Source organism: Phyllostomus discolor, chromosome 5 (genome assembly GCF_004126475.2).
Source record: "Phyllostomus discolor isolate MPI-MPIP mPhyDis1 chromosome 5, mPhyDis1.pri.v3, whole genome shotgun sequence".
Lineage (NCBI taxonomy): Eukaryota > Metazoa > Chordata > Mammalia > Chiroptera > Phyllostomidae > Phyllostomus > Phyllostomus discolor.
The window spans coordinates 136237129-136250159 of NC_040907.2; the positions used below are offsets into that span (position 1 = coordinate 136237129).

General features: G+C 35.1%; 1 protein-coding gene across 2 annotated transcripts in view; it reads right to left on the reverse strand.

The window, feature by feature from the left end:
* Nucleotides 1–6803: 6803 nt before the first annotated feature.
* Nucleotides 6804–13031, reverse strand: part of UBE2D1 (ubiquitin conjugating enzyme E2 D1) — a 37577-nt gene continuing 31349 nt past the window's right edge. For both annotated transcript variants that reach the window (XM_028512037.2, XM_036026938.1), the window contains 2 exons: nt 9212–9305; nt 6804–8483 (listed from right to left, as the gene is read on the reverse strand). In XM_028512037.2, coding sequence (XP_028367838.1) covers nt 8438–8483; nt 9212–9305 — 140 coding nt within the window. In that variant the 3' untranslated portion in view covers nt 6804–8437. The remainder of the gene's footprint in view (nt 8484–9211; nt 9306–13031) is intronic.

Sequence of the window (13031 nt, forward strand, 5' to 3'; positions counted from 1 at the left end):
ACCCCTCTGCAAAATCACTGCTGAGGTTCTGGGAGCCATCAAAAAAATTTATAGCTGGTAACTCACAAGATCAGATTCGAGTTTGATGAAATACTCTGGTATTTCATGGATGATGAATTTCAGGGCAGCCTGATGGTAGAGAAGATATGAGGCTGTAGTAGCACTGCGTTCAAACAATGAAGAGGTAAGGATTCCTGTTTTACTGAGGATCAAAACTGGAAGAAATATAAAAATTGTAATTGAAAAGGAATGAGATTGCTTCAGAAGCCATGTGACTCTGAGGTAATCTCTGAGTACTTACACTTACTTATCTCCTGGAGTACAGGCTAGAGGCTGAGAATTTTTACTTAGCAGAGGCAGTAGGCCATTGCTGTGGTTACACAGTACTGGAGTGACAAAACTGGAGACTATGGACTTTCAACATACAACTAGTTTTCTCCTCAAGATATGTGCCAGACTTAAGCTTTGTTGGTTATGAAGCTGAACAACAAAACTTTGCAAACATAGTATAATTTCCTGATGTCTCAGCGTTAAGAAGACAAAGGCCTATTTATTAGACATAGACATTTTTTAAAAAAGATATTTATTTTTTAGAGAGAGGGAAAAGAAGGAAGAAGGTGGGGGAGAAAGAGAGGGAGAGAAACATTAATGTGCAAGAGAAACACCGATCAGGTGCCTCTTGCAAGCCCCCAACCAGGGGCCAGGCATGTGTCCTGAGAGTCATCAAACCTGTGACCTTTCAGTTTGCAGAACAATGCCCAATCCGCTGAGCCACATGAGTCAGAGCAAGGAAAATTTCTAAATGGGCAAGCTGGTCACTGTGCCAGGAAGACATCACCATTTCATGGTGGGTATACTGTGTGTGTGCGCCCAGTTGACCTCAAAATCTTTAAAGTAAAAATAAATTAATAAATAGACCATTTCACAATCATGACGGAGAAACATAAACATACCATCCTTTAATGACTGAGAATACTGTGAACACAACAAACTAGATCTGACACATATATAAACACTATACTTAATAATAACAGATTTATATTCAAGTACAAATGAAACATCAAAATTTACCACATGCTAGGCCATAAAGCAGGTTTCAACAAATTTCACACAATTGAAGTATAATTCAGATTATGTTTTTTGGCCATAGAGAAATTAAGCTAGAAATCAATAGCAAAAAAATATAATTTAAAAAATCCAATTGTCTAGGAATTAAACAATACATTTCTATTACTCAAAGGTAAATAGAAAAATCAAAACAGGGATTAGAAAATATTTCTAACTGAATGATAATGAAGTTTTATCTCAAAACTTGTAGGATACCACTAAAGTGGTGCTTAGAGAAAAATATGTAGTCTAAAGACATAGGCTAAAATTATCTCTTTAATCTCAAGATGCTAAAAAATAAATTAAGCACTCAAAACTAAAGAAAATTGTGTATAGAAGTCAATGAATTGGAAAACAAATGTGCAGTAGAAAAATCTAAAACTCAAATGTTGATCCTTTGAAAGATTAATAAAATTTACAGTCCCCTAATAAAAAACAAAACATAAGAGGTATGACTATATATGAGGGTATCAACTCTACATCACCTAATACACAAATTCCTTGAAAAACGCATCAAAATTGAGAGTAACAAATAAACAAATGTGTCTAATTCTCTCTATATTAAAGAGATAGAATTTATTATTAAAATCTTCCCACACAGAAAACTCTAGGCACTATGGCTTCAGGATATTTTTCAAAAAATTGGGAAAACAAATGTTACATGAATTCTTCAAGAGAATAAAGTGGGAATATTGCCCAACTCTTTTTATGAGATGAGCATACTCTGAGCTATCAAATTTGACAGAGATATTCAAGAAAGAAAACTATTAACTGACTTCTCTCATGAACACAGATGCAAAAATTCTCAACAAAATACTAGCAAATAGAATTGAGAACTGTCCAGATATGTAAGGATAATTTAACATTCGAACATTAGTTAACACAATTTATACTACATTTAATAATGGAAAAATGTTAAAAATCATAATAATGTCAATATATGTAGAAAAAGCATTGAATAAAATTCAAAATGTAACTCAACAACAGTAAAAATGCCCAATAACCTAAAAATAGAAGGGAACTTAGTAATATGAAGCAAAGATCATATTTGCTCCATAATAATGCTTCAAAAATCATGAAATCATAAAATCATACTGAAATAATGAAAATCTTCCCTCACAAATCAAGAGAGGATGTCAGTGATCACTATTTGTTTTCAACGACACAGGAGGTCATAGCTAATGGAAGAAGAAAAAGAAATGAGGTATCTAGATAGAAAATGAAGATATTATCACTATTTTGCAGGTAACAATTATAACTGCAGAAAACTTTAAAATTCTACAAATGTTTAAAAAGAGAATTTAGCAAGGTTGTAGGATATAAAGTGAATACTATATACGTGGTTTTTCAGTATAGTAAGAACACACAACTAGAAAATGAGATGAAAAGAACTTTTATAATAGATTTAAAAAATTAGATGCCTAAGAATCCAGTAAAAATGTGCAAGACAGCCCTGGCTGGCGTAGCTCAGTGGATTGAGTGCGGGCTGGGAACCAAAGTGTCCCAGGTTCGATTCCCAGCCAGGGTACATTCCTGGGTTGCAGGCCATAGCCCCCAGCAATCGCACATTATGTTTCTCTCTCTCTCTCTCTCTCTCTCTCTCTCTCCCCCTTCCTTCCCTCCCTAAAAATAAATAAATAAAATCTTAAAAAAAAATGTGCAAGACCTCTCAACACAGAAAACTACAAAACAATCAGAAATTAAAACACAACTTAAGTACAGTAAAATGTGGTGTTGGTCTCAAATTCTTTTCCATGGAAAAGTGGAGATCCATGTCACCTTCCCTTGAATTTGAAAAGACTTGTGACTGCTTCAACGACACAGGAAGTGCCACTGTGTTACCTCTAAGGCCAGATCCTAAAAGGTCATGCAGCTTCTCCTCATTTGCTCTCTAGATGCTCCTTCTTGGAGCTGCCATGTTGTGAGAAGCTCAAGTTCATACGTAAAGGCTTTTACTAAGTGCTCTACTAGATACCTGTCTAGATGCCAACATTGGCATGAGGAAGCTTCCCAATGATTCAGCTGCCGGCCATTTAAATCACCCCCAGCAGAGGCCCCCTGTTTCATGGGATGGACAAGTCATCCTTATGGCACCCTAATCCTAACTCGACCCAACAGAATCCATGAACATAGGAGTGTTCTGTTACACCTCTTAGTTAAAGGTGGTTTACGATTCAGCAACATGTAACCAGAACAAAAGATGTCAACCTTATCAAAACTGCTCTAAAAATTTAATACAATCCCCAATAGAAATCTCAGAAGTGGAAAAGATGATCTTAAAATACATTTGGAATTCCAAGAGATGTAAATAATTAAAACAAGATTGTAAAAGAAGAACAAAGTTGGAAGACCCATGCTTTCCAATTTCAAAAGTTAGTTCAAAGCTACAGTAATCAATATAGTTTGGCCTAGCATAAAGCGTAGAGATCAAGAGAAAATTGCGAGTCCACAAATCAACCTCTGTGGTTAATTGATTTCGACTGGGGTATCAAGACCATTCAAAGGGAAAGATTAGTCTTTTCGACAAATGGTACAGACTCATCTCAGAAGGTCTCACTTAGCTGGCTGGCCCTCAGCTGGCATTGAGGAGCTTGGCTTTTCCAGCGTTCACTATGTGGTATTTTTCATGTCTGCTGTGCTGACTAGGCTTTTTAAATAATGTGATTTATGAGTAACACCTGCTTTTCTTCTGGGAGACTAGAATTTTGAAGGGTAATAGGTACCTATGTGATTTGGCCCCCAGTAAAAATCCTGCCCTTTGCATTTCCAACAGACTTTCCTAGACAAACACTGTGCCCATGTTACTGCACGTCACTGCTGGAGGGGGAGTGCACTCCGTGTGGCCCCTCCAGAGAGAACACAGAAGCCTGCACATGCATTCCCACAGCCTCTGCCTCATCTCTCCCCGTCACTGATCCTTCCAGCTGTGTACCTTTGCCGTGTGACTATAAATCGTAGCTGTATGACCACGTGTTTAGTCTTGTGAATTCTTCTACAGACACACTGAAGGCATGGGTGGTCATGCAACTGCCAAAACAAGTGTATCAGAAGTGATGACACAACTGGTGTTATCTGTTCCCATATGTATATTTACATTTATATATATTAGGAGTTAGCAATAAAATATATATACACAACTCACAGTGACCTCTGGCACTGAGATCTTAACACAATCAGTAAATTATTTGGGGAAAGCATAGCTCAGAATTTGTACCAGTTTAATAAAAACAAGTCCCTCCTGAAGAAAGGCACATACCTCCCTATACAACAGCAGAACCTAACAAGAGTGTTAGAATAAATTTTTAAAGAAATGTAACTAAATGTGTCTTATTATACATAAATGCCCCCAAATGCTAGTCCTTTTAGGTAAATATTCCCTCTTCCTATTAGTTCAGTTCATTTCTAATTTCAAACCACATTCTCAGTATAACAGGACAACTGTAGCAGAAATGTCCAGGTGACATGTTACAGATAACTGATATAGCATTATTAGGCTGTCAACAAGACTGATGCATTACAACTTATTTCTACAACCAAAACCATCAGCTGTTCATGACTATTCAGTTACCACCACTATGGAAAAAATTCCTGGTGAAAGCTTATCAATTACACCGTTTAATAAGAGTTTGCAGCTATCACTCGGTCACCCCCCCCAAAAAAAAGGTAGAAATAACTGCACAGGATTTTTCACAAGTTAAATTGGATGAATCTCTACCTGCCACCTTATCTGTACCATGCAGCTGTCGTAACAGTAAAAAAGGTCCATTATAAAAAATGAGAACTTCCACAAATAATCTGCATTACATTTTAGGGATTTAAAGTTACTATTAAACTTCTTTAAAGTAAAAAAATTAAGGTTTGTTTGTTTATTTATTTATTTATTGGGAGAGGGAAAAGGAGGGAGGAAGAAAGGGAGAGAAACATCAATGTGTGGTTGCCTCTCACATGGCCCCACTGGGGACCTGGCCTGCAACCCAGGCATGTGCCCTGACTGGGAATCAATTCCGTGACCCTTTGGTTCGCAGCCCATGATCAATTAAAGAAAAAAAATTTGAAAGTTCTGGTTTACAGTTAAAAGAGTGATAGAACTGAACTCTAAAAATTCATATTTGTTGTTTTAGTAACAATCATTTAGAAGCTGTACATAAAAGTTGTAAATCAACTTTTTTTAAAAGCAGTACTGTTATATCTTCACAGACCAACTTCCATAATGCGAATACACCAAAGCTCTGTTTATATGGCCATGGCTAAAGCATTAATCACATTTTCCATGGCTGGTCCTAATAAGAATGAGTAACAAGACTGGTGATTCTGCAGAAATTAAATTTTAAATCATTCACTGGACTGGACTTTGAGTTCACATCAAATTGACTGCCAATAAATAAACATCATATAAGTAGCCTCGTGACCAAGAATTTGCCCAGTGTTTCCATTTTAAAATGGCGTCAGGTAAGTACTAGATTTATTTGGGTGATCACTTCCTAAGTTATATCAATGTCTAATCACTGGGTTGTACACCTGAAAATAATATAGTATTGTATGTCAACTGTACTTAAAAAATTCAAAAATTATTCAAAACATAAATAAAAATACAGAACTGTGAGAGAATAGGATCCTGTGAAACATCAATGATTGAATTGTGTGCAAAGATAAGCAGATCATTGTAATAAAATAAGAGTAAAGAAAAACTGTTCATTATTGTTTCTATGAAAAAAATCACTCTTTTAAATAGTAATACTTGGGATTGCCCTTGTGTGCCATGTGTTTCTCACTTAATATCTCTTGATCCTTTGAAATTGGTAAATAGGGATTTACAAAAAAATTTTCTGAATTTTTCCTACCAGAGTTCATGGAAGGGTGGGGGGTGGGAGATGGGGAAAATAAAGCAAAAATCAATAATATATGATTTACATAGGCATGTGCAAAACTAGTTCAGGAATCCTGTGCTTTTGAGATAGCTAGGGCATGAGGGTGAGGTTGCCCTTATAACCTGTATTACTGACTGATTGTATGTGACAATTACAAGAATCCAATTTTAAAATAGTTTTCAACTACATCTTGAAGCATCCATGGCTTCAGTGGGATCCTAAATCTCCCAAAGACTAACCATTTCCCTCGCTCCAAGGAGGTCCTTAACTTAACGGTTAAATGATGGAGGAAAGCCCCTGGCTTGGGATGTGCAGTTATAAAAGTTAACTAATGTGCTCTTTGTTCGAATTAAGCAAAAACATACCCAAATGGCAATTTGACTGATCATCATGCCACCAATGAGCTCTGAAGATTTGAGGTAAATAAGAGCTTGAGCTTACTCCTCAAGAGACTGGCTGCACAATTCAGATGCAAGCAAAGGCAAACAAGAGTTAGGCAAGTTTCAAAAACTTTAATAAAGAAAAAAGGACACTTCCAAAAATAAATGCCACACAAATGAAAGTTTATAAAAAAGTGAAAGATATTCATGAACCAAAACCCTTCACTATCAAAATATACTAAATACTAAAATCTAATGTTGTTGAGTGTTCAGATTCTGGGAGAATGTAGCTTATAATAATATAGCTAGTAAAGTGTTTTTCATGATATGGCTGTTTAAAGACATCACTTAATATAATTACTTTTTAAACCTATTATTTTCATAAACATCCATTTCACAATTCATGTAATTATTTTACATTCATTTATAAAAGCACATTTTCTAACAATTGGTTATTCTGAAATTTAATGATAATGAACCATGATAAAATACTTGAGCGATCTAGACGCGTTGCTAATGACGACACCCATCACGGACTCTTGCACGCTCCTACAACTACCGCGACAAGAAGAACTACGGCTCTTCTTGAAAATGACACTCACTCAGGTCTGGTAAGCATGCTAATAATCAGAGATGTATTTTTTCCAAAGTTAAACATTAGAACTTTCAAGCTTTCTTTAAAATCTGCAAAGATAACCTGCTTATTTAAACTACTTTTAACTGGCAATATATAAAAACAGGAAGCATCATTTTAGAATTTTCTCTATAACTTCTATAGTAAAAAAAAAAAAGAATGTTCTTTTCCAAACTGCTATCGCATTAAAATTCTATTTTAAAAATTCTAAATTTCAAAATGTGAAGAAATACAATGTCAGCTACATCTAAGCTGCTATTTTAATTAATTAACCTAATTATTCTTCAGGTCTAATAAAGACTTTTCTTCAGTGTGGGGGACACTACCTCACACACACATATCTTAGTACTTCAGTAAATAACCTATTTTAGGTATGATCCAAACAAAAACCCCAAAATTCTAAATTTTCTTCTATAACAAGGGACCAGTGTATATCATCCTTTAGACTGACAATGAGTAAACAGACACAAACCTAAAGCAATAAAATTTATATAATTAATGGTGATTAATTAGCCAATCAACAGACCTTAGTCTCACAATTTAGAATTAATTTGCATGCAAAATTTTACATAGAATTACGATCCTCACTTATACTTTTAATATTTTTAAGTAATCAAGACAAATAGTAGAAAAAGCATTTTATTTATATGGAAAAGCTACATTAAGATCTGTAAAAGGTGTCATGGTAATATGGCCTATAAAGGAAAAAATTCAAACGTGAATAGCAACAAATAAAAGTTACATATCTTCCTACTTAGCAGTGCAATTAATTCACATTGCAATAAAGTTAAGTCAAGTATAACAAAATCAAAACGAGTGTTTCTCCATAATCAGTATAATGAGAATTACAGTGTAAAGATCATTCAGGTTTAGGAAATCTGCAACTGATCTACAGAATACCCTAAGACAAGGGAGACAGACAATTAATTCATTTAATTATCAACCGTTCGGCTTTTTCAATACTGTTCACAGGAAAAAAGTAATGACTTGACATACATGTAAATAGAATACATTTAGTCTATACAGTAAAAAAATACAAATTATAAAGTGAGCTAACAAAATGAAATCTGAATACAGATTTATAAAACTGACGACAGATAGCACATACAGTATTTCTCATGTAAAAACATCTAGTTTCAGCAAAAAAATAATTTGGTTGCTTTTCAGATGCATTGTAGATCTTGTAAGATGAAGACGCAGATGTCCAAGTATCTTAAAACCCATAATAAATGTCTTTCTCAATGCATACAAAATGATAAATGCTCTCATCACAGTCTTAAGGGTATTTTTGGAAGTTTGTTTTGTCTTGCTTCAGAAATACATTTAAAATGGATAAAAATCAAAGGATCATGGTACAATGAAACAGTAAACAGTGCTCAATTTACTGCTGATATTGAAAAAAACCTAGATTTTACAGTACTCTGGTATATATGAAAATTTTTTTGATTTTACATTGCATATTTCTGAGTCCATTCTCTTGCGTGTCTGTTGTATCTGTAGGCATACAAAAGGAATATAGTAAAAACATACAAATCGAATCTTTAGAAGACCTATCTATATAAAAAAGGATACTCTACCTTCCTATGCTTAATTGCAATTATCATATATACATCAAATATTGGATCACTGTGAGTTAGCCTTATGCATAAATAAAACACAAAATTTAACTTATTTTTTAACTGATGAGTCTCTCTATAACCTATATGAAAACATACCTAAATTATAAACAACAAAGTGAAAAAAAATTTTGAATAAAAATCTATAAAATGCAATGAACATTATTTCTAAACTGCAAATGAACCAGTCATACCAAGATGACCTTGAAAACTAGGTCAGTTTGGGGGTTTAGGGATAACTTCTCTCCCTGGGAAAAGATAAGGAATATAATATCCAATACTTCCCAATTATCATTTTTTTCATTTAAATTTACTCCCTACAATTATATATAGTTATTTCCTACCAAAAACACGACCAACTGGGTAAATGCAAAGCATGTAGTACTAACAAGTAAAAAATTAAACAGCATGAAAAATGGAACAAGATTTTTTGTAAAAAGACTAATACAATTTAAAAAGGTAGGTTTACTCCTCTGGAAAGAAAAACAAACTTAATGTTAATTTTAGCAAGCATACCTAAATGTACTGATTAAATACATTGGTAATACTTATACTTTGGTAGACTACAATGAAACATACCCAAGCAGAAATAAATGAAACACTTACTTTTCTTTGTCTGATTTATAGATTTGTGCAATATCTGGTACTAAGGGGTCATCTGGATTAGGATCACAAAGTAGAGAACATATGGACAATAAAACTAGATTTAAAAGAGAACATCATATTAGATAATGACCTTTCTTGTTTATACAATTACATATGTGAAAATAATCATTAAATATAGGCAATAAAGTTATAAAGAAAACAAAATGAACATATTAAATTGCACTTTAGACTACAGCTGGTAGCAAGTATTTTTAATTTTTTAAATTATAAAATTACCATACAATATATACAATACAAATTATTATAATGTTTAAAATTTTAAATTCTAATTGAATTTTTATTTATTTAAAAAATGTGGCCCTGGCTAGTGTAGCTCAGTGGGTTCAGCATAGTCCTACAGGCTGAAAAGTCACCGGTCTGATTCCCAGTCAGGGCACATGCCTGGGTTGCAGACCAAGTCCCTGTTTGGGGGCATGCGAGAGGCAATTGATCGATGTCTCTCTTGCACATCTATGTTTCTCTCCCTCTCTTTCCCCCCGCCCCTTCCCTTCTCTCTAAAAATAAGTAAATAAAATCTTTGGGGAAAAAAAACCCGTGAACCTCGCTCTGACCAGTGTGGCTCAGTTGGCTGGGTGTCCTCACTCAGAATGAAAGGTTGCTGGTTCAATTCTGGGTCACAACATGTGCCTGAGTGGTCCTGTCAGGGTGTGTGCGAGAGGCGACTGATTGATGTTTCTCTCACGCAATGATGTTTCCCTCCTCTCCCCCCCTTTCCTAAAAATATTTAAATAAAATCTTTTTTTAAAAAAATGTTAATCTCCACAGTAGTTATTACAACCTTTCAACTAAAGAATCCTCTACAAAATATTTTTGGTAACACATACACATATCCCAAATGGAACGTAATCAGAAACTCTTTAGAACAGCATCCTAACTTTAGATGTCTCTTAGAGATACTTTTGTACTTTAATGAGAAAACTGTCCATTTTTTATTCTACAGGGTCCAGCAGAAGTAAGGCCTGCCTGAGTGTGGTTGGTAGAGTAATGATATGGGTGTAACAATTTATAGTTTTAATTTGGACATGTCACCTAAAATGTCACATGATGTGCTTGAGTGTGATATTGTTATATTAGAGAATTACATGCTTATGATTTTGTAATAAAAGATTTTTTAATAAAATAGGCACATTATTTCTGCCAGACCCTGTATTTAAATACAGAAAATTTGTGTTTTTATCAATTCAATGTAAAGCAATCAAATTATAGTTAATAGTCCAAAACATTTGGCCACTGTGTTCATGTCCTTTTTAACTTTCGCTTAGCAGTAGAGATTATCTACAAAGAAGGGAGATTTGTAAGATTGTTTTCAATGGCTCTTTTATTTCATGTACATTATATATACAGCACATGCATGTCAAAATAATGTGAATAATTACTATATTAAATATTTTAAAATATAGATGAGAATTTAAAGAGTAATTTTTTCCACATTACATCAAAATACTAATGCAAATAGCTGCACACACAAAAAAACCCCAAGTGAAAAGGAGAGAAGGAGGACTCTGCTTTAATTCAAGCCACCACTTCTGAGGGGCTCCGTGGAATTTCTGGATCAACCTTCCATCTTCAGCCTCATCTACTGTGTCCCTTTAGCTTTTCCTATTCTTAAAAACCCACAGGCAAATTTATAAAGCAAAGTTGACTCTTAGATGACACGGAAAGAGGGTATGAAGAGCACTAATGTTAAAACTAATTCTGAATTCCTCTTCCTTATCTTCTATTGCATATTAAGCCACAATTATCTGGCTCAAGTCTCCAGAAAGATTCCCAATTAAACTCACACACAAAAAAAAATCAAAATAAGGCATTTAAAAATACCTTTATTTTAGGTAGCAAGTATAAGCAACCTTACAAAATAAGAAAGAGACAAATTTCCTCATCTCCCCAGTGCTGATGCTCAGAGACATGAGCCCCGATTTCACCATTATAACATAGTTCAACTGTTTTAAGATAAGGAAAAAGGGATGTTGACATTCACTGGAGTGCTGCCCATGCGGCAGGTGCACAGGGACCCTGTGTGGCAATACTGCTATAACCCCCATTTTACATATGAGGAAACTGAGGCTATTTGAATCTGTTCTTAAAGGACAGTTACCAGAAGGCAACAATACTAATTATTCTTTAAAAAAAGCTACCAGCGTCAAAAGATAAGAGCTTAACATCTGGCAGTCTGCCATTTCTTTTACAAGTGTAAGTACTTAGCTGCTTATGCCAAATGAATTCTATTTTGTAATACCATTCCAGGAAAGATAGATGAATTGGAATAACCCTTTGACACAGAATCTTTCCTATCTGTGTTGGGCAGCAGCTAGGAATGAGTGACCAGAGAGGAAATAAAGGCAGGGCCCTCTCCACTCCCCATTACAATCTAACAAAGAACTTAATACAAGAGGCTAGAAACCATAGAAAGACATGTCTCATCGATTAACTCAGCTAGGTTTGAAAAGTTTGCCATCACAAGCAAAAATAGCATAGGAGAAAGGGGCAACCTTGAGATTGGGCTGGGAAAGGGAACTTCTGTAACAATTTCACTAAGTGTCCTGAACATCACAAGCAGGAATGGTACAGGAAGGCGGGGTAGTCCTTGAGACTCTACGCTGGGAAAGGGAGCTTCTGTAACAACTTCACTAACTAAGACAAAGAACCTTTACTAAGTGAGAAAGAAAGCCTTTGCAGTTGTACGCCACTCCCAGGGAGGGGAGAAGACGGGTACCTGGAAGCTAGCTAAGGTATATAACTTCTGATACCCAGTAGTCAGTGTATTTCGAACGGCTAAGTACCCACTTGTATCCTCGGCTCAAGTGTATAAAACAAACTCACTATAATACTAACAAACTTACTAAAAATTTTCTTTCCTCTGTATGTGGGGCATTTAGACTAGTTGGGTGCCTGCCTACAGCTTTGTGTTCGTATGTATTTCATAAATAAACTTGCTGTCTCATTTCCACTATACATGTTCGTCTCTTGCCTGAATTCGTGTCTTGTGAGCAAGACAAGACCCGAGGCAGGGTAGAGAGCCTCTTAACTCGGGTCTTTCTCCCCATCCATAACACATGTAGTACCTAACAGTTATACTATGTGAAAGATTTTTAAAAAGACACTAGAATCTACAGGAACATTTTATGCAAACATTTTAGGTCAGAAAAACTGTCATTCACAAATAACTGACCTAAACGGCTATTACTTACCTAATACTAGAAATAATTATGGCTGTAGACTGTTTCCTATACCTTATCACTTAAAAACATTTTTTATTTGTTTATTTTTAGAGAAAGGGGAAGGGAGGGAGAAAGAAAGGGAGAGAAATATTGATGTGAGAGAGAAACATCGACTGGTTGCCTCTCGCACACACCCCAACTGGGGACGGAACCCACAACCCAGGCAGGTGCCCTGGCCAGGAATCAAACTGGTGACCTTATGCTTTGTTGGACAATGCCCAGTCAACTGAGCCTCACCAATCATGGTTAAACCTCATCACTTTTAATGAATTACAGAAATGATCCCTGAAACTATAGGCTTTAAACTTCATCACTTTAAAAAACAAGTTATATGTTCACACCGCATTGATAAAAAATGTTTTTTTTAAATGTCCATGGATCCCTCCCTAAAACCTTCAAGAGAAACAATTTTCTTAAATTTTATAACAAGGAAAAACTACCAAGTTACTTCAGGGACAGATGCGTCTAACTCAAAACAATGTTTTCCAACTGTCAGGTTCTCTTCTGTTAGAGACACAAGACACAGATTAAGAGGGCTGGCA